We start from the raw sequence: 24,961 nt of genomic DNA on the forward strand, positions 1-24,961 counted from the left end.
GGGACCATAGTCACCAAGAAAACAATTGGTAACACACTACGCTGTGAAGGACTGAAATCCTGCAGCGCCCGCAAGGTCCCCCTGCTCAAGAAAGCACATATACATGCCTTTCTGAAGTTTGCCAATGAACATCTGAATGATTCAGAGGAGAACTGGGTGAAAGTGTTGTGGTCAGATGAGACCAAAATGGAGCTCTTTGGCATCAACTCAACTCGCCGTGTTTGGAGGAGGAGGAATGCTGCCTATGACCCCAAGAACACCATTCCCACCGTCAAACATGGAGGTGGAAACATTATGCTTTGGGGGTGTTTTTCTGCTAAGGGGACAGGACAACTTCACCGCATCAAAGGGACGATGGACGGGGCCATGTACCGTCAAATCTTGGGTGAGAACCTCCTTCCCTCAGCCAGGGCATTGAAAATGGGTTGTGGATGGGTATTCCAGCATGACAATGACCCAAAACACACGGCCAAGGCAACAAAGGAGTGGCTCAAGAAGAAGCACATTAAGGTCCTGGAGTGGCCTAGCCAGTCTCCAGACCTTAATCCCATAGAAAATCTGTGGAGGGAGCTGAAGGTTCGAGTTGCCAAACGTCAGCCTTGAAACCTTAATGACTTGGAGAAGATCTGCAAAGAGGAGTGGGACAAAATCCCTCCTGAGATGTGTGCAAACCTGGTGGCCAACTACAAGAAACGTCTGACCTCTGTGATTGCCAACAAGGGTTTTGCCACCAAGTACTAAGTCATGTTTTGCAGAGGGGTCAAATACTTATTTCCCTCATTTAAAATGCAAATCAATTTATAACATTTTTGACATGCGTTTTTCTGGATTTTTGTGTTATTCTGTCTCTCTCACTGTTCAAATAAACCTAACATTAAAATTATAGACTGATCATGTCTTTGTCAGTGGGCAAACGTACAAAATCAGCAGTGGATCAAATACTTTTTTCCCTCACTGTAGGTGCAAAAATAAGTGAACCCCAAGTTTCATTGGTTAAATCAAGTAGATAAGTAGAATAAGCTTCTAAGCCTCGGTCTCTTGCGCAAAACACAAGCACCTGTGCCCCGCTGGCCCCGCTATTTAAAACACGCTCCTCTTGGAGTCCCACGCATGAAAAGCTAGACTAGAATAGCATGTTGGACATTATTTTGTTAGCATTTCTTATACAAATAGACTATTCGAAGAGGGACGCACACTCTTGTTTGCTGAATGTTAAATACAGCAGCCAATAGAACTCACGGGTAGTTTGAAAGAAGAGCGAACGCGGATGGCGGTTATTTACAGTGCATTCGGAAAGTATTCAGACCTTTACTTTTTTGTTACGTTACAGCCTTATTCTAAAATGTATTACATTGTTTTTTTCCCCTCAATCTACACACAATACCGCATAATGACAAAGCAAAAACAGTTTTTTTGAATGTTTGCAAATGTATTAAAAATAAAAAACTGAAATCACATTGTGTACAGTCGTGGTCAAAAGTTTTGAGAATGACACAAGTATTGGTCTCCACAAAGTTTGCTGCTTCAGTGTTTTTAAATATATTTGTCAGATGTTACTATGGTATACTGAAGTATAATTACAAGCATTCCATAAGTGTCAAAGGCTTTTATTGACAATTACATTAAGTTTATGCAAAGAGTCAATATTTGCAGTGCTGACCCTTCTTTTTCAAGACCTCTGCAATTCGCCCTGGCATGCTGTCAATTAACTTCTGGGTCACATCCTGACTGATGGCAGCCCATTCTTGCATAATCAATGCTTGGAGTTTCAGAATCTGTGGGTTTTTGTTTGTCCACCCGCCTCTTGAGGATTGACCACAAGTTCTCAATGGAATTAAGGTCTGGGGAGTTTCCTGGCCATGGACCCAAAATGTCGATGTTTTGTTCCCCGAGCCACTTAGTTATCTTGCCTTATGGCAAGGTGCTCCATCATGCTGGAAAAAGCTTTGGTCGTCACCAAACTGTTCTTCGATGGTTGGGAGAAGTTGCTCTCGGAGGATGTGTTGGTACCATTCTTTATTCATAGCTGTGTTCTTAGGCAAAATTGTGAGTGAGCCCACTCCCTTGGCTGAGAAGCAACCCCACACATGAATGGTCTCAGGATGCTTTACTGTTGGCATAACACAGGACTAATGGTAGCGCTCACCTTGTCTTCTCCAGACAAGCTTTTTTCCGGATGCCCCAAACAATCGGAAAGGGGATTCATCAGAGAAAATGACTTTTCCCCAGTCCTCAGCAGTCCAATCCCTGTACCTTTTGCAGAATATCAGTCTGTCCCTGATGTTTTTCCTGGAGAGAAGTTGCTTCCTCGCTGCCCTTCTTGACACCAGGCCTTCCTCCAAAAGTATTTGCCTCACTGTGTGTGCAGATGCACTCACACCTGCCTGCTGCCATTCCTGAGCAAGCTCTGCACTGGTGGTGCCCCGATCCCGCAGCTGAATCAACTTAAGGAGACGGTCCTGGCGCTTGCAGGACTTTCTTGGGCGCCCTGAAGCCTTCTTCACAACAATTGAACCTCTCTCCTTGAAGTTCTTGATGATCCGATAAATGGTTGATTTAGGTGCAATCTTACTAGCAGCAATATCCTTGCCTGTGAAGCCCTTTTTGTGCAAAGCAATGATGACGGCACGTGTTTCCTTGCAGGTAACCATGGTTAACAGAGGAAGAACAATGATTTCAAGCACCACCCTCCTTTTAAAGCTCCCAGTCTCTTATACTAACTCAATCAGCATGACAGAGTGATCTCCAGCCTTGTCCTCGTCAACACTCTCACCTGTGTTAACGAGAGAATCACTGACATGATGACAGCTGGTCCTTTTGTGGCAGGGCTGAAATGCAGTGGAAATGTTTTTGGGGGATTAAGTTCATTTTCATGGCAAAGAGGGACTTTGCAATTAATTAAAATTCATCTGATCACTCTTCATGACATTCTGGAGTATATGCAAATTGCCAACATCAAAACTGATGCAGCAGACTTTGTGAAAATTTTATATTTGTGTCATTCTCAAAACTTTTGACCACGACTGTAGATTGATGAGGGAATAAATGTATTTAATCAATTTTAGAATAAGGCTGTAACGTAGCAAAATGTGGGAAAAGGGAAAGGGGTCTAGAACCTTCCAGAAGGACAACCATCTCTGCCATACTCCACCAATCAGGTTTTATGGTAGAGTGGCCAGACGGAAGCCACTCCTCAGTAAAACATGACAGCCCGCTTGGAGTTTGCCAAAAGGCACCTAAAGGACTCAGACCATAAGAAACTATTTGAACTGAATGCCAAGCGTCACGTCTGGAGGAAACCTGGCACCCTCCCTACGGTGAAGCATGGTGGTGGCAGCAAATTGCTGCAGGGATGTTTTTAAGCAGAAGGGACTGGGATACTAGTCAGGATCGAGGGAAAGATGAACGGAGCAAAGTACAGAGATCCTTGATGAAAACCTGCTCCAGGGTGCTCAGGACTTCAGACTGGGGCGAAGGTTCACCTTCCAATAGGACAACGACACAGCCAAGACAATGCAGGATTGGCTTCGGGACTCTGAATGTCCTTGAGTGGCCCAGCCAGAGCCCGGACTTGAACCAGATCGAACATCTCTGGAGAGACCTGAAAATAGCTGTGCAGCGATGCTCCCCATCCAACCTGACAGAGCTTGAGAGGATCTGCAGAGAAGAATGGGAGAAACTCCCCAAATACAGGTGTGCCAAGCTTGTAGCGTCATACCCAAGAAGACTCGATGCTGTAATCGCTGCCAAAGGTGCTTCAACAAAGTACTGAGTAAAGGGTCTGAATACTCATGTAAATGTGATATTTTTTTTATTTATTTTTTACAAAACATACAAACCTGTGTTTGCTTTGGGATTATGGGGTATTGTGTGTAGATTGATGAGGGGAGGGGGGGGGGAAACAATTTAATCAATTTTAGAATAAGGGTGTAATGTAATAAAATGTGGAAAAAGTCAAGGGGTCTGAATACTTTCCGAATGCATTGTATGTGGATGAGTTGAGTTACAGTGGGGAGAACAAGTATTTGATACACTGCCGATTTTGCAGGTTTTCCTACTTACAAAGCATGTAGAGGTCTGTAATTTTTATCATAGGTACACTTCAACTGTGAGAGACAGAATCTAAAACAAAAATCCAGAAAATCACATTGTATGATTTTTAAGTAACTAATTTGCATTTTATTGCATGACATAAGTATTTGATCACCTACCAACCAGTAAGAATTCCGGCTCTCACAGACCTGTTAGTTTTTCTTTAAGAAGCCCTTCTGTTCTCCACTCATTACCTGTATTAACTGCACCTGTTTGAACTCGTTACCTGTATAAAAGACACCTCTCCACACACTCAATCAAACAGACTCCAACCTCTCCACAATGGCCAAGACCAGAGAGCTGTGTAAGGACATCAGGGATAAAATTGTGGCTGGGATGGACTACAGGACAATAGGCAAGCAGCTTGGTGAGAAGGCAACAACGGTTGGCGCAATTATTACAAAATGGAAGAAGTTCAAGATGACGGTCAATCACCCTCTGTCTGGGGCTCCATGCAAGATCTCACCTTGTGGGGCATCAATGATCATGAGGAAGGTGAGGGATCTGCCCAGAACTACACGGCAGGACCTGGTCAATGACCTGAAGAGAGCTGGGACCACAGTCTCAAAGAAAACCATTAGTAACACACTACGCCGTCATGGATTAAAATCCTGCAGCGCACGCAAGGTCCCCCTGCTCAAGCCAGCGCATGTCCAGGCCCATCTGAAGTTTGCCAATGACCATCTGGATGATCCAGAGGAGGAATGGGAGAAGGTCATGTGGTCTAATGAGACAAAAATAGAGCTTTTTGGTCTAAACTCCACTCGCCGTGTTTGGAGGAAGAAGAAGGATGAGTACAACCTCAAGAACACCATCGTAACCGTGAAGCATGGAGGTGGAAACATCATTCTTTGGGGATGCTTTTCTGCAAAGGGGACAGGACGACTGCACCGTATTGAGGGGAGGATGGATGGGGCCATGTATTGCGAGATCTTGGCCATCAACCTCCTTCCCTCAGTAAGAGCATTGAAGATGGGTCATGGCTGGTTCTTCCAGAATGACCACGACCCGAAACACACAGCCAGTGCAACTAAGGAGTGGCTCTGTAAGAAGCATCTCAAGGTCCTGGAGTGGCCTAGCCAGTCTCCAGACCTGAACCCAATAGAAATCTTTGGAGGGAGCTGAAAGTCCGTATTGCCCAGCGACAGCCCCCGAAACCTGAAGGATCTGGAGAAGGTCTGTATGGAGGAGTGGGCCAAAATCCCTGCTGCTGTGTGTGCAAACCTGGTCAAGACCTACAGGAAACGTATGATCTCTGTAATTGCAAACAAAGGTTTCTGTACCAAATATTAAGATATGCTTTGCTGATGTATCAAATACTTATGTCATGCAATAAAATGCAAATTAATTACTTTAAAATCATACAATGTGATTTTCTGGATTTTTGTTTTAGATTCCGTCTCTCACAGTTGAAGTGTACCTATGATAAAAATTACAGACCTCTACATGCTTTGTAAGTAGGAAAACCTGCAAAATCGGCAGTGTATCAAATACTTGTTCTCCCCTTTGTATGTAAATGCCTTCAAACCTAGTGAAAAGAGCTTTATGGACAGGTTTCCCAGATTACTACTGTGCACTAGGCTTAATCTGTGGACTAGTAGGCTTAATCTGTATCTGGGGAAAACAGCCCTATAAGCAAGCTGAAGTTTTATTATGCCATTTATAGGAATACATTTAATATATATTATGCCATTTAGCAGACGCTTTTATCCAAAGCGACTTGCAGTCATGCGTGCATACATTTTTTTTTAGGTATGGGTGGTCCCGGGGATCGAACCCACTACCCTGGCGTAACCAGCTGAGCTACAGAGGACGCCATTTTGGGAATGTGTTTTTCTAAGAGTTAACGACAATTAAGAAACACAGAAGAAGAGCCATTCTCAGGGTTTATGTTAATAATGATCCATCTCTCCTTTTTCCAGGCCCAGCCTTCAACTACCTGGACGCTCCTGCCGTCAGAGTGACTGGTGTAGACATCCCAATGCCATACGCTAAGATCCTGGAGGACCACAGTGTACCTCAGATCAAAGACATTATCTTCTCAGTCAAGAAGGTCTTGAATATGTAAACATACCAATGTCTCCCTCCCTCTCCCACCCCTCTGTTACTTGCAGACCAACCTTATTTACCTTTTAAGTATTTACTTATACAATAGTAAGTACTGCAGGAAGTACTTATCTCCCCCCCCCCCCATGTCAATTTACCAGTAAATATACACACATCTCTACAGGAAAATAGTCCCTATTCACATCACTACAGGACAATTGTCCTTATTCACATCACATGACTACAGGAAAATATTCCTTATTCACAACACTACAGGAAAATGGTCCTTATTCACATCACATGGCTACAAGAAAATAGTCCTTATTCACATCACATGGCTACAGGAAAATAGTCCTTATTCACATCACACGACTACAGGAAAATAGTCCTTATTCACATCACACGACTACAGGAAAATAGTCCTTATTCACATCACACGGCTACAGGAAAATAGTCCTTATTCACATCACACGGCTACAGGAAAATAGTCCTTATTCACATCACACGGCTACAGGAAAATAGTCCTTATTCACATCACATGGCTACAGGAAAATAGTCCTTATTCACATCACACGGCTACAGGAAAATAGTCCTTATTCACATCACACGACTACAGGAAAATAGTCCTTATTCACATCACACGGCTACAGGAAAATAGTCCTTATTCACATCACACGGCTACAGGAAAATAGTCCTTATTCACATCACACGGCTACAGGAAAATAGTCCTTATTCACATCACACGACTACAGGAAAATAGTCCTTATTCACATCACACGGCTACAGGAAAATAGTCCTTATTCACATCACACGACTACAGGAAAATAGTCCTTATTCACATCACATGGCTACAGGAAAATAGTCCTTATTCACATCACACGGCTACAGGAATATAGTCCTTATTCACATCACACGGCTACAGGAAAATAGTCCTTATTCACATCACATGGCTACAGGAAAATAGTCCTTATTCACATCACACGACTACAGGAAAATAGTCCTTATTCAGATACAGTAATACCTACATGTACTTGCACTTCTGTTTCCTGTTTGGATGGTGGACAGACAAGACAGTGATGTCAAGTAAACCAACTAACTCATCAACGTTGTATAGTAGAGATCTGTCATTGATCCATTGATGAAAATACTCGAAGAAGAAGAAGACGTTGTTTGTAAGGACATGTATTTATTATGGCTGATATTATTGTACCAACTCCAGACTGTATTATTGTATTTCTGTAAATGGCTCTGTTACAGAAATAAAACTCCCATTTTATCAGTCTCTGAATAAGAGTCTCCGCGAAATGACTAAAATTAGAAATGTAAGTTCATGGTGATTTACACTGAACAACCAGGGACAAATGGATCCAATCCCAGGATCCCAGGATCTAGCTGGATTCAAGACTAGGCGTTCCATGTGTGGCAGTGCAAGGTGGCAGAATCAAGGAGCCAGAGGAGGTGGTAGGTGAGGATGAGGAGGACCCATGGTTGGACAAAAACAAGACATTAATTGATTTCAGATGAAGAATTTCAGGATACATGCCTTGTCTTGGAAAAACAGTTGTCCATAGCAGTAACATTCAGGACACAAAAATGACAATTTAGGCTTTATCATTTTTTAAATAAATAATATCAGATACTATCTTATAGAAATACTTTTAATTATTATTCGTATGATAAGTAGTATAATATATTTTCCATAATTATTCATGTACATAGAATAAGGACAGGATTTATTCTGAAGAGTTACAAAAATCCGTGACCCGGAAATACTTAGTTATTCTTTCCTGTTTCACAGTGACGTATATCACCAATGATTTTCTATTATATTAACAAGATATTCGAGTGACCGCTCTAACAATGGAAATACATGTCCTCAAAGATGGAAGGCAGGCGGGAGGAGACAAGATCAGGTGGGACCATTCTATCCAATGAGACAGCAGAGACGCTGTGCACAATAGGTCATAGAGATAGAGGACTCATTTACATTTTAGTCATTTAGCAGACGCTCTTATCCAGAGCGACTTACAGTTAGTGAGTGCATACATTTATTTTTTCATACTGGCCCCCCGTGGGAATCGAACCCACAACCCTGGCGTTGCAAACACCATGCTCTACCAACTGAGCTACATCCCTGCCGGCCATTCCCTCCCCTACCCTGGACAACGCTGGGGAAATTGTGCGCCGCCCCATGTTATTTTAACATCTGTGACACTTTAAAGCAGTCAATTTTCTTCTTCATTGACTGATCGCTCCCAACGCATGAATCCCCACCCAGTTGACAACTTTAAAATGGTGGAAGCCCTCAATGACAATGTCCATGCTAAAACTGGTTATATCCATGATAATCCTCTATATCTTTATGACAACAGGCACAACTCCGATATAGTTTTTTTGGTCAAAGTTGCCGAAAGGCCACGTGTGTCCACTTCAATCAGTGCATTCGTAACAACCCAACCATAACGAAACTTGTATTCGATCAAATAAGCCTCAAGTAACAAATTAGCAATTACATATTTTGTTGACATCTACACAAAAATTCCTCGCTTCGTGGGCTTATTTTCGTGGACAGAATTATGTCGGAGTAAAACCTCTCGCTTCGCCTCTTCCTCTCTGATAGCATCAGACTGGCGCTAAGACCAACACGACGCAGAAGACCATCAAAGTGGAAAGTTAGCTACAATGTTGCTGATGGTTGGTTGGTTTGTTGGTTGTGTAGTCACGATTTTTGTGGCGCAGGCAGCGGAGCCATACTGAACCATATTTTGGCGGAGCATCCCTCTCTGATCTTGGTGCCATGGTTTACATTTCCAGACTAACCAGTTCACTGCTTCAGGATGGATCCCATCTGATCTAGCTAGCTACAGAGGAACAAATGCAACATCGCAAACAGGTTGGGTAAATGAATCTCATAAACCTAGCTCATGTGTTAAAATACGTTCATTCAAAAATGTTCAGTAGAAAGGGTGATCGCATAGCTAGCTAGTGTTTGTTTCAGTTAGCTAACATCCCCTGCTGTTTGTATCCCAACTTCAAATCCCGGATGTAACTAGCTAGCTAACGTCACTATTAAGAGCTTAGAAATTACGAACAATGGTCTGTAAATAACTAGTTTTTTTTATTATTATTTTTTATTCTAGTTTAGCTAACTAACCTGTGATAATTAGCAAGGCTGGCTAACTATTAACCAAAAGTGGACTAAATTAGGCTAAAGGCGTCAGTATGCTTACTTTCGGCTAGCGCTAACTAGCTGAACCGAACTAGTCCTGTTTGTCTGTTTTGAGACGCCGTAGCCAGTAATTCGCTTTATTAAAATAGTCACAATTAATCTAAAGTAACTCAAGAGATCTGTCATGAATTTAGAAGTTTTTTGCCGAAGAGATCTTTAGTCGCGCAATTTTACATCTAGCTAAGATGTTTGGTGCAGTAAAAATTGCATGAAAACGAGTTCTGTCGTGGAATGACAACAAAGAATCCCTGCTCTTGTCCAGTCACCTAACGAGGAGGTCGTAGACAGCTCCAGAAAACAGCCGAAGAAACCCCTCACCAAAATCCTAAAGGAATAAAAACGTCAAATGTTGTCATAATATATGTACGAACTCTACCGAACTGTGCCTTCATTTGAAAATACCTTAGCTTGAAAAACGAAAAAACAACAACCTGGCAATGGTATTGTTTGTCCATTTTGAGACGCTGTAGCCAGAATTAACCTAAGATAATCAAGAAATCCTTTTAATTTTTGTCGGAGATGTTAGTTGCGCAATTTTATGTCCAAGATGTTTGGTGCAGGATTTCTCAAGTTAAATTTTTTAGCATGAAAACGTTGTACTAAGCTAAAATGTGGGATTGTTTAAGATGGTCATACCAAGGATCATTTAGCTATTTGCATTTTAGGACTCCTTTAGGTATAAAACAAATACTTGATGAAACATTGAATTTGGCCTTACTGCTATTAGGGTTAGGGTGCAGTCGTCCTGTCCCCTTTGCAGAAAAGCATCCCCAAAGAATGATGTTTCCACCTCCATGCTTCACGGTTGGGATGGTGTTCTTGGGGTTGTACTCATCCTTCTTCTTCCTCCAAACACGGCGAGTGGAGTTTAGACCAAAAAGCTCTATTTTTGTCTCATCAGACCACATGACCTTCTCCCATTCCTCCTCTGGATCATCCAGATGGTCATTGGCAAACTTCAGATGGGCCTGGACATGCGCTGGCTTGAGCAGGGGGACCTTGCGTGCGCTGCAGGATTTTAATCCATGACGGCGTAGTGTGTTACTAATGGTTTTCTTTGAGACTGTGGTCCCAGCTCTCTTCAGGTCATTGACCAGGTCCTGCGTGTAGTTCTGGGCTGATCCCTCACCTTCCTCATGATCATTGATGCCCCACGAGGTGAGATCTTGCATGACCGAGGGTGATTGACCGTCATCTTGAACTTCTTCCATTTTCTAATAATTGCGCCAACCGTTGTTGCCTTCTCACCAAGCTGCTTGCCTATTGTCCTGTAGCCCATCCCAGCCACAATTTTATCCCTGATGTCCTTACACAGCTCTCTGGTCTTGGCTATTGTGGAGAGGTTGGAGTCTGTTTGATTGAGTGTGTGGACAGGTGTCTTTTATACAGGTAACAAGTTCAAACCGGTGCAGTTAATACAGGTAATGAGTAGAGAACAGGAGGGCTTCTTAAAGAAAAACTAACAGGTCTGTGAGAGCTGGAATTCTTACTGGTTGGTAGGTGATCAAATACTTATGTCATGCAATAAAATGCAAATTAATTACTTAAAAATCATGTCTCTCACAGTTGAAGTGTACCTATGATAAAAATTACAGACCTACATGCTTTGTAAGTAGGAAAACCTGCAAAATCGGCAGTGTATCAAATACTTGTTCTCCCCACTGTATATACACTTCCATACATTTTTCAAAACTGGTACCGGGTTACCTTCAGACTAGTCTTGAGTGTCTCACCTTTCCACAGAGGGGTCATATTGGTGTGTAGTCCAAACTGTTCGGACGCTACAGACAGAAGTTGTCAGGTCGGCGGTACCAACTATAGATGAGTCCCGTAAGCTTGTGGTGGTCGTAGAGCAAAACGGAGAATACCATGTTTGTGAGAGTCTCATAGGGCAGTCCCCGGCAAAAAAAAAAAACTTGGCCAACCGAGCGTTGCCTGTTCTTTCGACCAATCGATTGGTTGAAATGTTAAAACTTGTATTTTTCCAAATAGACACACCCTGTGTGTTTTTAATAAAATCAACTATATGCACTGAGCTTGTCTGATGCTTTAAGTACACTGTTTGATTTAAATATTTAAGACACACAAATGACTCGAGGGAAACAGATCAAGATAGCCTAACCAGAAGAAAACCTTGTTCCTCACCCTCCTCCTGCTGATTGTGCCATAATGCTCCTGTAGATGCCGGTAATAGGTTACACCAGGGGTCGGCAGCCTTTTCCAATTTCTACCGATCTGCGTGCCAGTTATGATTTTCACATGCACATTTTCATGGAACAGTTTCATTTAATTTATTATAGTCTTCGTATCTCAAAATCATTGTCATGTGGTTAATCTAAATTCTATCTAAATGAAAATGATACAAACCTAAAAAGTAACTTCTATTGCCAATATGTAAAAAAATTAATTAAAAAAAAGCCTACATAAAGCCAACGAATAAAAACGTTACAGCCTGCAGGTAGAAAATATCCAGATAATTTTTTTTAAATATCCTGTAAATCACATTGGCTACTCATGGCATCTCTACAACAACCTTGAAACATTTGTATCAACTATTAACTGGGTCCAGCCCGAAGCTTGTATAAAATAATCTGGGCCACAGCGAGCTCCGGACAGACACAGCTGAAGGCTATTTTCTGCAAGCGATAAGAAGCAATCAGGTATTTTATGACTGGATCAGAACATTACATTTTTCCCTGTAATGCCAAGTGGGAATTGAAAGGGAGAGAGCTGGAAATATTTTTCAAATACATTGAGGAACTATTGTCACTCAATGGATTCTAAAAAAATACTTGTTTGAGGTGAAGGGGGAAAAAAGTACTTTGAGAAGCTCCACAGCTCATTAGTGGTGGTGCATTAAGCCAATCAGAAATACTATCAGATCCCCAAATGGGCACATTTATAGGCCACGTAGCCTAGGCCTACTTCTATGCGTAATCAGGTGTGTGTCTTTACTCAACATTGACAGGAGCGCTCCAAACAAAAGACAATAAATAAACTCGTAAATGGAATGAAATAAACCAAAACGTGTTTCTCAGCAGGTTTTGAGCTCTGCAAACAACTTGTCCACTCTGAGAATGAGAACAGTAAATGACTGCAACAATAATAATATACTGAACAAAAATATAAACAAAACATTTTTTTTTTTTACTGAGTTACAGTTCATTTAAGGAAATCAGTCAATTGAAATAAATTCATTAGGCCCTAATCTATGGATTTCACATGACTAGGCAGGGGCGCAGCCATGGGTGGGCCTGAGATGGCATAGGCCCACCCACTTGGCAGCCAGGCCCACCCACTGGGGAGCCAGGCCCAGCCAATCAGAATGAGTTTTTCCCCACAAAAGGGCTTTATTACAGACAGAAATACTCCTCAGCACCCCCATCCCCCCTCAGACGATCCCGCAGGTGAAGAAGCCGGATGTGGAGGTCCTGGGCTGGCGTGGTTACATGTGGTTGGACTTACTGCCAAATTCTCTAAATGATTTTGGAGTCGGCTTATGGTAGAGAAATTAACAATAAATTATCTGGCAACAGCTCTGGTGGACATTCCTGCAGTCAGCATGCCAATTGCACACTCCCTCAACTTGAGACATCTGTGGCATAGTGTTGTGTGACAAAACTGCACATTTTAAAGTGGCCTTTTATTGTCCCCAGCACAAGGTGCACCTGTGTAATGATCATGCTGTTTAATCGGCTTCTTGATATGCCACACCTGTTAGGTGGATGGATTCTTGGCAAAGGAGAAGTGCTCACTAGCAGGGATGTAAACCAATTTGTGCAATTGTTTTTTGAGAAATACGTTTTTTGTGCGAATGGAAAATTGTTTATTTTATATTTTTCAGCTCATGAAACATGGGACTAACACTTTACATGTTGCGCTTATATTTTTGAATGGATTAACAGAAGTTGCCGTAACCAAACAAACATTGTAGATTAGAAATTATGGGAATTAACGGTAATGTACTGGTGATATATGTAATGGGGAATTGATAGACACTAACAATCAAAGGGCAAACAATTCACACAATGAAGTGATAAAACAATGAATGCGCAAAAAATGGCGGGAGAGAGCGCATTCTGGAGCGAGACTTGCCTTGTGCATCTTAGCCACACTCCCTTTCTTCCTGAATGGATTAGTCCACTGTGACCCGGCACAAATCAGGCGGGTGTCTCGTATGCCATAAAAAAAAAATATATTTGCGACTGCTCGTCTAAAGACCTCTGTCGACTAAATGGGCTCAGCCTTATGATCCTTCCATAGTTTGTAGGCCAAACCGTTCGGAAGCTACAGACATTACGTAAAGAAAACCGATTTTTCGGGACGTCTCATGGTCTGACAAACACCGCTGTAGCTGGGTCACCTTCCACCGCAGGTGCGGAAGGCCGCCATTAGCGGATGCGGTGGATTGAGACGCAGCCATTGCAAAAAACAGCTATATCTAGCTTAAACAGATGGATTTCGATTGGGATTTTTTAATGCTAGTTAGATTTCCGTGGGGACGCGGATATCGACTCTAGTTTTTTTTTTTAAGACCTTCACATGAAAAACGAGGAAAAAGCGGCAGTAGTACTGTTTGTCCATCTTGAGACACCGTAGCCTCTTGTGCCAAACAGCTGAAAAATATTGTTTGCCGAAGACCAAAAAATGTCACAATGTAATCATAATATACAGGGCTGATAGCATCAGCTGATATTGCACCAACTAGATTCAAAGAATAATGTCCTACCTTCAAAACAGCGGTGTATTTTAAATTGACCTGCTCGTGAGTTGCTGCTGGAACTATTGCTGCTGTAATTTACAGTGCTATGAAAAAGGATTTGCCCCCTTTTCTAATTTTCTCTACTTTTGCATATTTGTGATACTGAATGTTATCAGATCTTCAACCAAAACCTAATATTAGATAAAGGGAACATAAGTGAACAAATAACACAACAATTACATAATTATTTCATAAACAAAGTTATGCAACACCCAATTCCCCTGTGTGAAAAAGTAATTGCCCCCTTACACTCAATAACTGGTTGTGCCACCTTTAGCTGCAATGAGAGGAATTTTGGCCCACTCTTCCATGCAGAACTGCTTTAACTCAGTGACATGTGGGTTTTCAAGCATGAACTGCTCGTTTCAACATCTCAATTGGGATTAGGTCTGGACTTTGACTAGGCCATTCCAAAACATCCAATTTGTTGCTTTTTAGCAATTTTCATGTAGACTAGATTGTGTGTTTTGGATCATTGTCTTGCTGCATGACCCAGCTGCGCTTCAGCTTCAGCTCACAGACGGATGGCCTGACATTCTCCTGAATAATTCTCTGATACAGAGCAGAATTCATGGTTCCTTCTATTAAGGCAAGTCGTCCAGGTCCTGAGGCAGCAAAGCATCACACCACCACCACCATGCTTGACCTTTGGTATGATGTTCTTACTGTGGAATGCAGAGTTTGGTTTTTGCCAGGCATAATGGGACCCATCTCGTCCAAAAAGTTGACTAAAGTTTGCCAAAAAGCACCTGGATGATCATCAAGACTCTTGGAAGAACGTTCTATGGACAGATGATTCAAAAGTATAACTTTTTGGACGACATGGTTCCAGTAATGCCTGGCGGAAACCAAACTCTGCATTCCACAGTAAGAACATCATACCGAAGGTCAAGCATGGGAAGTGGAGCCTGCGAGAAGAGCCCTGTGGCTTCAGGCTATTTGGCGTGGGAAATTAGAGCCCTGTGGCTTCAGGCTATTCGGCGTGGGAAATTAATTCACTGTTCAGCAGGACAATAACCTAAAACACAAGGCCAAATCTACACTGGAGTTGCTTACCAAGAAGACAGTGAATGTTCCTGAGTGGCCGAGTTACACTTTGACTTAAATCTACTTGAAAATCTATGGCAAGACATGAAAATGGTTGTCTTGCAGTGATCAACAACCAATTTGACAGAGCTTGAAGAATTGTGAAAATAATAACGGGTAAATGTTGCAGAATCCAGGTGTGGAAAGCTCTTAGAGACTTACCCAGAAAGACTCACAGCTGGAATCGCTGCCAAAGGTGCTTCTACAAAGTATTGGCTCAGGGGTGTGAATACTTATGTAAATGAGATATTTGTATTTATATTTCAATACAATTGCAAACATTTCAAGTATGTTTTAACTTTGTCATTATGGTGTATTGTGTGTAGATGGGTGAGAAAAATAATTTGGGCTGTAAAACAAAATGTGGAATAAGTCAAGGGGTATGAATGCTTTCTGAAGGCACTGTATGTGGATCATTTCTAGCCCAAATGAAATGAACTAAATTTAATTGGTGCATGAATGTGATACTAGCTATATTGAAGGTTGATAAGGGCCAACTCGGACAATCATCTATTGATATCTTGTTGACAGTTCTTCATTTAATCTCTCTCTCTCTCTGTCTCTCTGTCTCTCTGTCTCTCTCTCTCTCTGCCTCTCTGTCTCTCTGTCTCTCTCTCTCTCTGTCTCTCTGTCTCTCTCTCTCTCTGCCTCTCTGTCTCTCTGTCTCTCTCTCTCTCTGTCTCTCTGTCTCTCTCTCTCTCTGCCTCTCTGTCTCTCTCTCTCTCTGTCTCTCTCTCTCTCTCTGTCTCGCTCTCTCTGCCTCTCTCTCTGTCTCTCTCTCTCTCTCTCTCTCTCTCTCTCTCTCTCTCTCTCTCTCTCTCTCTCTCTCTCTCTCTCTCTCTCTCTCTCTCTCTCTCTCTCTCTCTCTCTGCCTCTCTCTCTGTCTCTCTCTCTCTCTCTGCCTCTCTCTCTCTCTCTCTCTCTCTCTGTCTCTGTCTCTCTGCCTCTCTCTCTCTCTCTCTCTGCCTCTGTCTCTGTCTCTCTCTGCCTCTCTCTCTGTCTCTGTCTCTCTCTCTCTCTCTCTCTCTGTCTCTGTCTCTGTCTCTCTCTCTCTCTCTCTCTCTCTCTCTCTCTCTCCTCTCTCTCTCTCTCTCTCTCTCTCTCTGTCTCTGTCTCTCTGTCTCTCTGCCTCTCTGCCTCTCTGCCTCTCTGCCTCTCTCTCTCTCTCTCTCTCTCTCTGTCTCTGTCTCTGTCTCTGTCTCTCTGCCTCTCTCTCTCTCTCTCTCTGCCTCTGTGCTCTGTCTCTCTCTGCCTCTCTCTCTGTCTCTGTCTCTCTCTCTCTCTCTCTCCTCTCTCTCTGTCTCTGTCTCTGTCTCTCTCTCTCTCTCTCTCTCTGTCCTCTCTCTCCTCCTCTCTCTCTCTCTCTCTCTCCTCTCTCTCTCTCTCTCTCTCTCTCTCTCTCTCTCTCTCTCTGTCTCTGTCTCTCTGCCTCTCTCTCTCTCTCTCTCTGTCTCTGTCTCTCTCTGCCTCTCTCTCTGTCTCTGTCTCTGTCTCTGTCTCTCTCTCTCTCTCTGTCTCTCTCTCTCTCTCTCTCTCTCTCTCTCTCTCTCTCTCTCTCTCTCTCTCTCTGTCTCTGTCTCTGTCTCTGTCTCTCTCTGTCTCTCTCTCTCTCTCTAGAGCAGATCCCAGAGCGTGGAATAACAGAAGGAACAGCACTTCGTTCCACCCTGCCTCTGTTCACCCGGGGAGGAGGGGCCGGTGGGGGCCCTATGGTAGTGAATAGAAATGTTCACTACAACATAGTGGTGAAGATGGAAAATGGAGACTGGGGATATATGGTGAGTGTCAATAAGAGGAAGTGACGATCCATGTCCTGTGAAATGGGCTACAACCGTTAGGACAGATCAGGGGTAGCCTGATCCCAGATCAGTGGTAGCCTGATCCCAGATCAGTGGTAGCCCGATCCCCGATCAGTGGTAGCCCGATCCCAGATCTGTGGTAGCCCGATCCCAGATCAGTGGTAGCCCGATCCCAGATCAGTGGTAGCCCGATCCCAGATCAGTGGTAGCCCGATCCCAGATCAGTGGTAGCCCGATCCCAGATCTGTGGTAGCCTGATCCCAGATCTGTTCGCGCTGTCGTGACAATGAGCTTGGCTTCCATTTACCACATATGATCCACTTGTTCATGGACCATAGGAGTTGGCGAGACAGCACAAACAGACCTGGGACCAGACTAGAAATGTCACCCGGGATTTACACATCCAGTTTGTTTCTCTTTCTGTCTCCTGTAGATGAATGAATGAACACTACCGGTCGAAAGTTTTAGAACACCTCATCCCAGGGTTTTTCTTTATTTTTACTATTTTCTACATTGTAGAATAATAGTGAAGACATCAAAACTATGAAATGACACATATGGAATCATGCAGTAACCAAAAAAGTGTTAAACAAATCCAAATATTTTATATTTGAGATTCTTCAAATAGCCACCCTTTGCCTTGATGACAGCTTTGCACACTCTTGGCATTCTCTCAACCAGCTTCATGAGGTAGTCACCTGGAATGCATTTCAATTAACAGGTGTGCCTTCTTAAAAGTTAATTTGAGGAATGTATTTCCTTCTTAATGCGTTTGAGCCAATCAGTTGTGTTGTGACAAGGTAGGGGGGGTATACAGAAGACAGCCCTATTTGGTAAAAGACCAAGTCCATATTATGATATTATATATGATGTCATATTATATTATGACTGACCCTGTGTCTGTCTGTCTATAGATGACTGACCCTGTGTCTGTCTGTCTATAGATGACTGACCCTGTGACCTTCAACGTGGGTGGCTGTCTATAGATGACTGACCCTGTGACCCTCAACGTGGGTGGCTGTCTATAGATGACTGACCCTGTGACCTTCAACGTGGGTGGCTGTCTATAGATGACTGACCCTGTGACCCTCAACGTGGGTGGCTGTCTATAGATGACTGACCCTGTGTCTGTCTGTCTATAGATGACTGACCCTGTGACCCTCAACGTGGGTGGCTGGCTGTCTATAGATGACTGACCCTGTGACCTTCAACGTGGGTGGCTGGCTGTCTATAGATGACTGACCCTGTGTCTGTCTGTCTATAGATGACTGACCCTGTGTCTGTCTGTCTATAGATGACTGACCCTGTGTCTGTCTGTCTATAGATGACTGACCCTGTGACCTTCAACGTGGGTGGCTGTCTATAGATGACTGACCCTGTGACCCTCAACGTGGGTGGCTGTCTATAGATGACTGACCCTGTGACCTTCAACGTGGGTGGCTGGCTGTCTATAGATGACTGACCCTGTGTCTGTCTGTCTATAGATGACTGACCCTGTGACCCTCAACGTGGGTGGCTGGCTGTCTATAGATGACTGACCCTGTGACCTTCAACGTGGGTGGCTGTCTATAGATGACTGACCCTGTGACCTTCAACGTGGGTGGCTGTCTATAGATGACTGACCCTGTGACCTTCAACGTGGGTGGCTGGCTGTCTATAGATGACTGACCCTGTGACCCTCAACGTGGGTGGCTGGCTGTCTATAGATGTGTGACCCTGTGTCTGTCTGTCTATAGATGACTGACCCTGTGACCCTCAACGTGGGTGGCTGTCTGTACTCCACGTCCCTGTCCACCCTGCAGCGTTACCCTGACTCCATGCTAGGGGCCATGTTCCGCGGGGACTTCCCCACCACCCTTGATGCTCAGGTACTGTGGAGAGTTCATGTGTGTACATGCATACCTGTATGTATACATTTTGGTGGACATGTTTATCTCTCAGGGTGTGTAGGGTGTAAATCCAGGGTTAGGAAAGTATTCAGACCCCTTGACTTTCTCCACATTTTGTTACGTGTCAGCCTTATTCTAAAATTGATTAAATATTTTTTCCCCCCTCATCAATCTACACACAATACCCCATAATGACAATGCAAAAACAGGTTTTTAGAAAATTTTGCAAATGTATTAAAAATGGAAATATCACATTTACGTAAGTATTCAGACCCTTTACTCAGTACTTTGTTTAAGCACCTTTGGCTGCGATTACAGCATCAAGTCTTCTTGGGTATGATATTACAAGCTTGACACATCTGTTTTTGGGGAGTTTCTCCCATTCTTCGCTGCCACCATCATGCTTCACCGTAGGGATAGAGGCCACTGTGTTCTTGGGGACCTTAAATGCTGCAGACATTTTTGCTGCCCTTCCCCAGATCTGTGCCTCGACACAATCCTGTCTCTGAGCTCTACGGACAATTCCTTCGACCTCATGGCTTGGTTTTTTCTATTTTAGAATAAGGCTGTAACATAACAAAATGTGGAAAAAGGTAAGGGGTCTGAATACTTTCCAAATGCACTGTACATACCTGTGTGTCTGTGTGACATGGGAATATGACAAACTTTGATTTGACAGGGACACTACTTCATCGACCGAGACGGACCCCTGTTCCGCTACGTCCTGAACTTCCTCCGCACCTCGGAGCTCACCCTGCCCTGCGACTTCACGGAGATGGATCTGCTGCGGAAGGTAGCCGAGAGGTTAGAGCGGTGGACCAGCAACTGGAGGGTTGCCGGTTCAAATCTGAGCTAGCAGAGGACTATCCTCTGAGTGTGTTTCTCGGGGGGTGTTAGGATATCGTTTCGGTGTCTTTGTGACATTTGACAATAAAGTAATCTCCTTTTTCTTCTTCGAAGGAGGCGGACTTCTACCAGATCGAGCCGTTGATCCAGTCTCTCACCGACACCAAACCTCTCTACCCCCTGGACACCTTCGAGGAGCTGGTGGAGCTCTCGTCAACCAGGAAACTGTCCAAGTACTCCAACCCTGTTGCCGTCATCATCACCCAGCTCACCATCACCACCAAAGTCCACTCCCTACTGGATGGGGTCTCTAACAGCTTCACCAAGTGGATCAAACACATGATGGATTCCAGGGACTTCCAGGTGTCCTTCACCTTTGGGCCGTGTGACTACCACCAGGAGGTGTCTCTCAGAGTACTCCTGGTGGACTACATCTCCAAACAGGGCTTCAGCATCCGGAACACCAGGGTCCACCACATGAGTGAACGGGCCAATGAGAACACAGTGGAGCACCACTGGACTTTCTGCCGACTAGCTCGCAAGGTCGACGACTGACAATTATGATTTGGGGTTCATTTTATTGCTGAGTTGAAATCAACTCCTAGTACTTACTCCCTGGCTGTAACCCTGGTCATAATCCTCCCTGGCTGTAACCCTGGTCATAATCCTCCCTGGCTGTAACCCTGGTCATAATCCTCCCTGGCTGTAACCCTGGTCATAATCCTCCCTGGCTGTAACCCTGGTCATAATCCTCCCTGGCTGTAACCCTGGTCATAATCCTCCCTGGCTGTAACCCTGGTCATAATCCTCCCTGGCTGTAACCCTGGTCATAATCCTCCCTGGCTGTAACCCTGGTCATAATCCTCCATGGCTGTAACCCTGGTCATAATCCTCCCTGGCTGTAACCCTGGTCATAATCCTCCCTGGTTGTAACCCTGGTCATAATCCTCCCTGGCTGTAACCCTGGTCATAATCCACCCTGGCTGTAACCCTGGTCATAATCCTCCATGGCTGTAACCCTGGTCATAATCCTCCCTGGCTGTAACCCTGGTCATAATCCTCCCTGGCTGTAACCCTGGTCATAATCCTCCCTGGCTGTAACCCTGGTCATAATCCTCCCTGGCTGTAACCCTGGTCATAATCCTCCCTGGCTGTAACCCTGGTCATAATCCTCCCTGGCTGTAACCCTGGTCATAATCCTCCCTGGCTGTAACCCTGGTCATAATCCTCCCTGGCTGTAACCCTGGTCATAATCCTCCATGGCTGTAACCCTGGTCATAATCCTCCCTGGCTGTAACCCTGGTCATAATCCTCCCTGGCTGTAACCCTGGTCATAATCCACCCTGGCTGTAACCCTGGTCATAATCCACCCTGGCTGTAACCCTGGTCATAATCCTCCATGGCTGTAACCCTGGTCATAATCCTCCATGGCTGTAACCCTGGTCATAATCCTCCCTGGCTGTAACCCTGGTCATAATCCTCCCTGGCTGTAACCCTGGTCATAATCCTCCCTGGCTGTAACCCTGGTCATAATCCTCCCTGGCTGTAACCCTGGTCATGATCCTCCCTGGCTGTAACCCTGGTCATAATCTTCCATGGCTGTAACCCTGGTCATAATCCTCCCTGGCTGTAACCCTGGTCATAATCCACCCTGCTGTAACCCTGGTCATAATCCTCCCTGGCTGTAACCCTGGTCATAATCCACCCTGGCTGTAACCCTGGTCATAATCCTCCCTGGCTGTAACCCTGGTCATAATCCTCCCTGGCTGTAACCCTGGTCATAATCCACCCTGCTGTAACCCTGGTCATAATCCACCCTGGCTGTAACCCTGGTCATAATCCTCCCTGGCTGTAACCCTGGTCATAATCCTCCCTGGCTGTAACCCTGGTCATAATCCACCCTGGCTGTAACCCTGGTCATAATCCTCCCTGGCTGTAACCCTGGTCATGATCCTCCCTGGCTGTAACCCTGGTCATAATCCTCCCTGGCACCCAGAACCAAATCTCACAACTCTATTACTTTAAACCTGAAAGGATTTGATATGTTCACGGAATATTGTAATTATTCATGTTGCTTTTTGAAGTTTTGATAGGCATGGTGGAAGTTTCGCCATATTGCTTTGGGTTGATTTGGGATTCAGCGTCAGTGTCTGTGGTAGTGATATGAAGATGGTCCTCGAAGGCGTAGGTACTAGGGCCCAGTTGATAACTGACTGACGTGGTACATATTGATATGATGATAATTAGCATTTATAAAACACCTTTCATCAGATTTCAAAGCGCTTTAATTAAATAGCACCATGCGAAATTCTGGGGTGCAACGGTACGTTTTAAATCTTACACCCTCTTTATTTGACTAAATGACTGGTTTCAGAGCTTTGGTCAAAGACGCATTATAGCGTAGGTCACTACACAGCCTTTTTAAAGGAATATTCGCCGACCTTCAAGGAGATCGCATTCAGCGTTCCGCATGTCGGCTCAAATGCAAATGACTTTTTAAAAGTGAGTTGCGCTACAACGCGCCTTGGATTGAGTCCTGTCCATAAAGTGGATGGAGTCACCACGATTTGGTATCTGCCTTTATAAATTGAAGTTGATCACTTAAGAAATACTGTATTTGGTGGTTACGTGCAGACCACTTAACATGCATTACTATACACTGAGTGTACAAATCATTAGGAACACCTTCCTAATATTGAGTTGCACCCCCTTTTCCCTTCAGAACAGCCTCAATTCGTCTGGCCATAGACTGTACAAGGTGTAAAGCGTTCCACAGGGATGCTGGCCCATGTTGACTCCAATGCTCCACAGTTGTGTCAAACTGGCTGGATGTCTTTTGGGTGGTGGACCATTCTTGATACACACTGGAAACTGTTGAGAGTGGAAAAACCCAGCAGCGTTGCAGTTCTTGACACAAACCGGTGCGTCTGGCTAGGGCTGTGGCAGTTGTCATGCAAAAGACTGCCGGTCTCACGGTAATTGGCCGTTAATTAACATAAACATGTTCAGCATCTCCAAGCCTCCAAGCCACTGATGCGGGCCTTTGGAACATCTACATTTAAAAAGTCTAATAAATCAATTGAATATAAACCATCACAATAAATCCATTATTTATTTTAAGCAGGTTTTATTTTATTTATTTCACCTTTATTTAACCAGGTAAGCCAGTTGAGAACAAGTTCTCATTTACAACTGCGACCTGGCCAAGATAAAGCAAAGCAGTGCGATAAAAACAACACCACAGAGTTACATATGGGGTAAAACAAAACATAAAGTCAAAAATACAACAGAAAATATATATACAGTGTGTGCAAATGTAGCAAGTTATGGAGGTAAGGCAATAAATAGGCCATAGTGCAAAATAATTACAATTAGTATTAACACTGGAGTGATAGATGTGCAAGAGATGATGTGCAAATAGAGATACTGGGGTGCAAATGAGCAAAATAACAATATGGGGATGAGGTAGTTGGATGGGCTAATTTCAGATGGGCTGTGTACAGGTGCAGTGATCGGTAAGGTGCTCTGACAACTGATGCTTAAAGTTAGTGAGGGAGATAAGAGTCTCCAGCTTCAGAGATTTTTGCAATTTGTTCCAGTCATTGGCAGTAGAGAACTGGAAGGAATGGCGGCCAAAGGAGGTGTTGGCTTTGGGGATGACCAGTGAGATATACCCGCTGGAGCGCAGACTACGGGTGGGTGCTGCTATGGTGACCAATGAGCTAAGATAAGGCGGAGATTTGCCTAGCAGTGATTTATAGATGGCCTGGAGCCAGTGGGTTTGGCGACGAATATGTATTGAGGATCAGCCAACAAGAGCGTACAGATCACAGTGGTGGGTAGTATATGGGGCTTTGGTGACTAAACGGATGGCACTGTGATAGACTACATCCAATTTGCTGAGTGTTGGAGGCTATTTTGTAAATGACATCACCAAAGTCAAGGATCGGTAGGATAGTCAGTTTTACGAGGGCATGTTTGGCAGCATGAGTGAAGGAGGCTTTGTTGCGAAATAGGAAGCCGATTCTAGATCTAACTTTGGATTGGAGATTCTTAATGTGAGTCTGGAAGGAGAGTTTACAGTCTAACCAGACACCTAAGTATTTGTAGTTGTCCACATACTCTAGGTCCAAAGAAACATTATGATATGGAGAAAATGTATCTCAGAAGAACAGAATATGAGTTGTCCTACTGTATGTTATCTGGCTATGCTCCATGCCATAGGCTGTAGGCTTGTTCATTTAGCAGACAAGATATGCTTATAAGTCCTGTGCCATTATTTTATTATAAGATTTTACAGTAAGAAGAATATAATTGAACATTTTGTGCAATTGGCATGCTGACTGCAGGAATGTCCACCAGAGCTGTTCCCAGATAATTTAATGTTAATTTCTCTACCATAAGCCGCCTCCATCGTTTTAGAGAATTTGGCAGTACGTCCAACCGGCCTTACAACCGCAGACCACGTGTAACCACGCCAGCCCAGGACCTCCACATCCGGCTTCTTCACCTGCGGGATCGTCTGAGACCAGCCACCCGGACAGCTGATGTAACTGAGGAGTATTTCTGTTTGTAATAAAGCCCTTTTGTGGGGAAAAACGAATTCTGATTGGCTGGGCCTGGCTCCCAAGTGGGTGGGCCTTGTTCTCAAATGGGTGGGCATATGCCCTCCCAGGCCCACCCATGGCAGCACCCCTGCCCAGTCTTGAAATCCATAGATTAGGGCCTAATGAATTTATTTCAGTTGACTGATTTTCTTATATGAACTGTAACTCAGTAAAATCGTTGAAATTGTTGCATTTTATATTTTTGTTCATTATACTACTGAAAATCTTTCTGCCCACCCACTTATCAGCATATCCAATGAACCAGTGCACTTGAAGAAAGTGATCGCTTTTTCTGGCACCTATGAATGTATTCAAAACCGTGAGGGGGGGAGTGAACGAGGGTATAGGGAGAGATAAGGGGATTGGAATTGGAATGCAAATCAAGCCCAAATGGGCACCGAACAGAACCAGAGAGAAAGAGGCGAAGCGAGAGGTTTAAGCCGCCCAAAATATGTCCACGAAAATAAGCCCACATAGTGAGGACATTTTGTTTGGCGGTCAACGAGCAAAGCCACAGGAAGCAGTGGTGCTGCAGTAACCCCTGAAAAGTCTGAATATTTTATTTTTTTCAGCACAAATGCACTGATTTAAGTGGATGCATGTGA

General features: G+C 44.0%; 2 protein-coding genes across 4 annotated transcripts in view; both read left to right on the top strand.

Moving 5' to 3' along the window:
• The window catches only part of LOC311138284 (pyruvate dehydrogenase E1 component subunit beta, mitochondrial), a gene marked incomplete at its 5' end in the record, with an annotated part of 47,210 nt that extends 39,790 nt beyond the window's left edge, over nucleotides 1-7,420 (top strand). Inside the window, one exon of the mRNA XM_084172966.1 lies at nucleotides 6,015-7,420. Coding sequence (XP_084029092.1) covers nucleotides 6,015-6,160 — 146 coding nt within the window. The 3' untranslated portion in view covers nucleotides 6,161-7,420. The remainder of the gene's footprint in view (nucleotides 1-6,014) is intronic.
• Nucleotides 7,421-8,737: 1,317 nt separating this feature from the next.
• Nucleotides 8,738-24,553, top strand: LOC311138722 (BTB/POZ domain-containing protein KCTD6-like). 3 transcript variants are annotated; one of them, XM_084173519.1, is made up of 5 exons: nucleotides 8,738-9,031; nucleotides 16,833-16,993; nucleotides 18,751-18,882; nucleotides 19,583-19,696; nucleotides 19,864-24,553. In XM_084173519.1, the coding sequence occupies exons 2-5, from the start codon at nucleotides 16,925-16,927 to the stop codon at nucleotides 20,302-20,304; spliced, it is 756 nt and encodes a 251-aa protein (XP_084029645.1). In that variant the 5' UTR covers nucleotides 8,738-9,031; nucleotides 16,833-16,924; the 3' UTR covers nucleotides 20,305-24,553. The 3 variants fall into 3 exon arrangements, with proteins under 3 accessions (XP_084029645.1, XP_084029644.1, XP_084029643.1); XM_084173518.1 differs by having other exon boundaries at nucleotides 8,777-9,036; XM_084173517.1 differs by having other exon boundaries at nucleotides 8,777-9,031; nucleotides 16,838-16,993.
• The last annotated feature ends 408 nt before the right edge of the window (nucleotides 24,554-24,961 follow it).

Source organism: Coregonus lavaretus (genome assembly GCF_964263955.1).
Source record: "Coregonus lavaretus genome assembly, chromosome: 12".
Lineage (NCBI taxonomy): Eukaryota > Metazoa > Chordata > Actinopteri > Salmoniformes > Salmonidae > Coregonus > Coregonus lavaretus.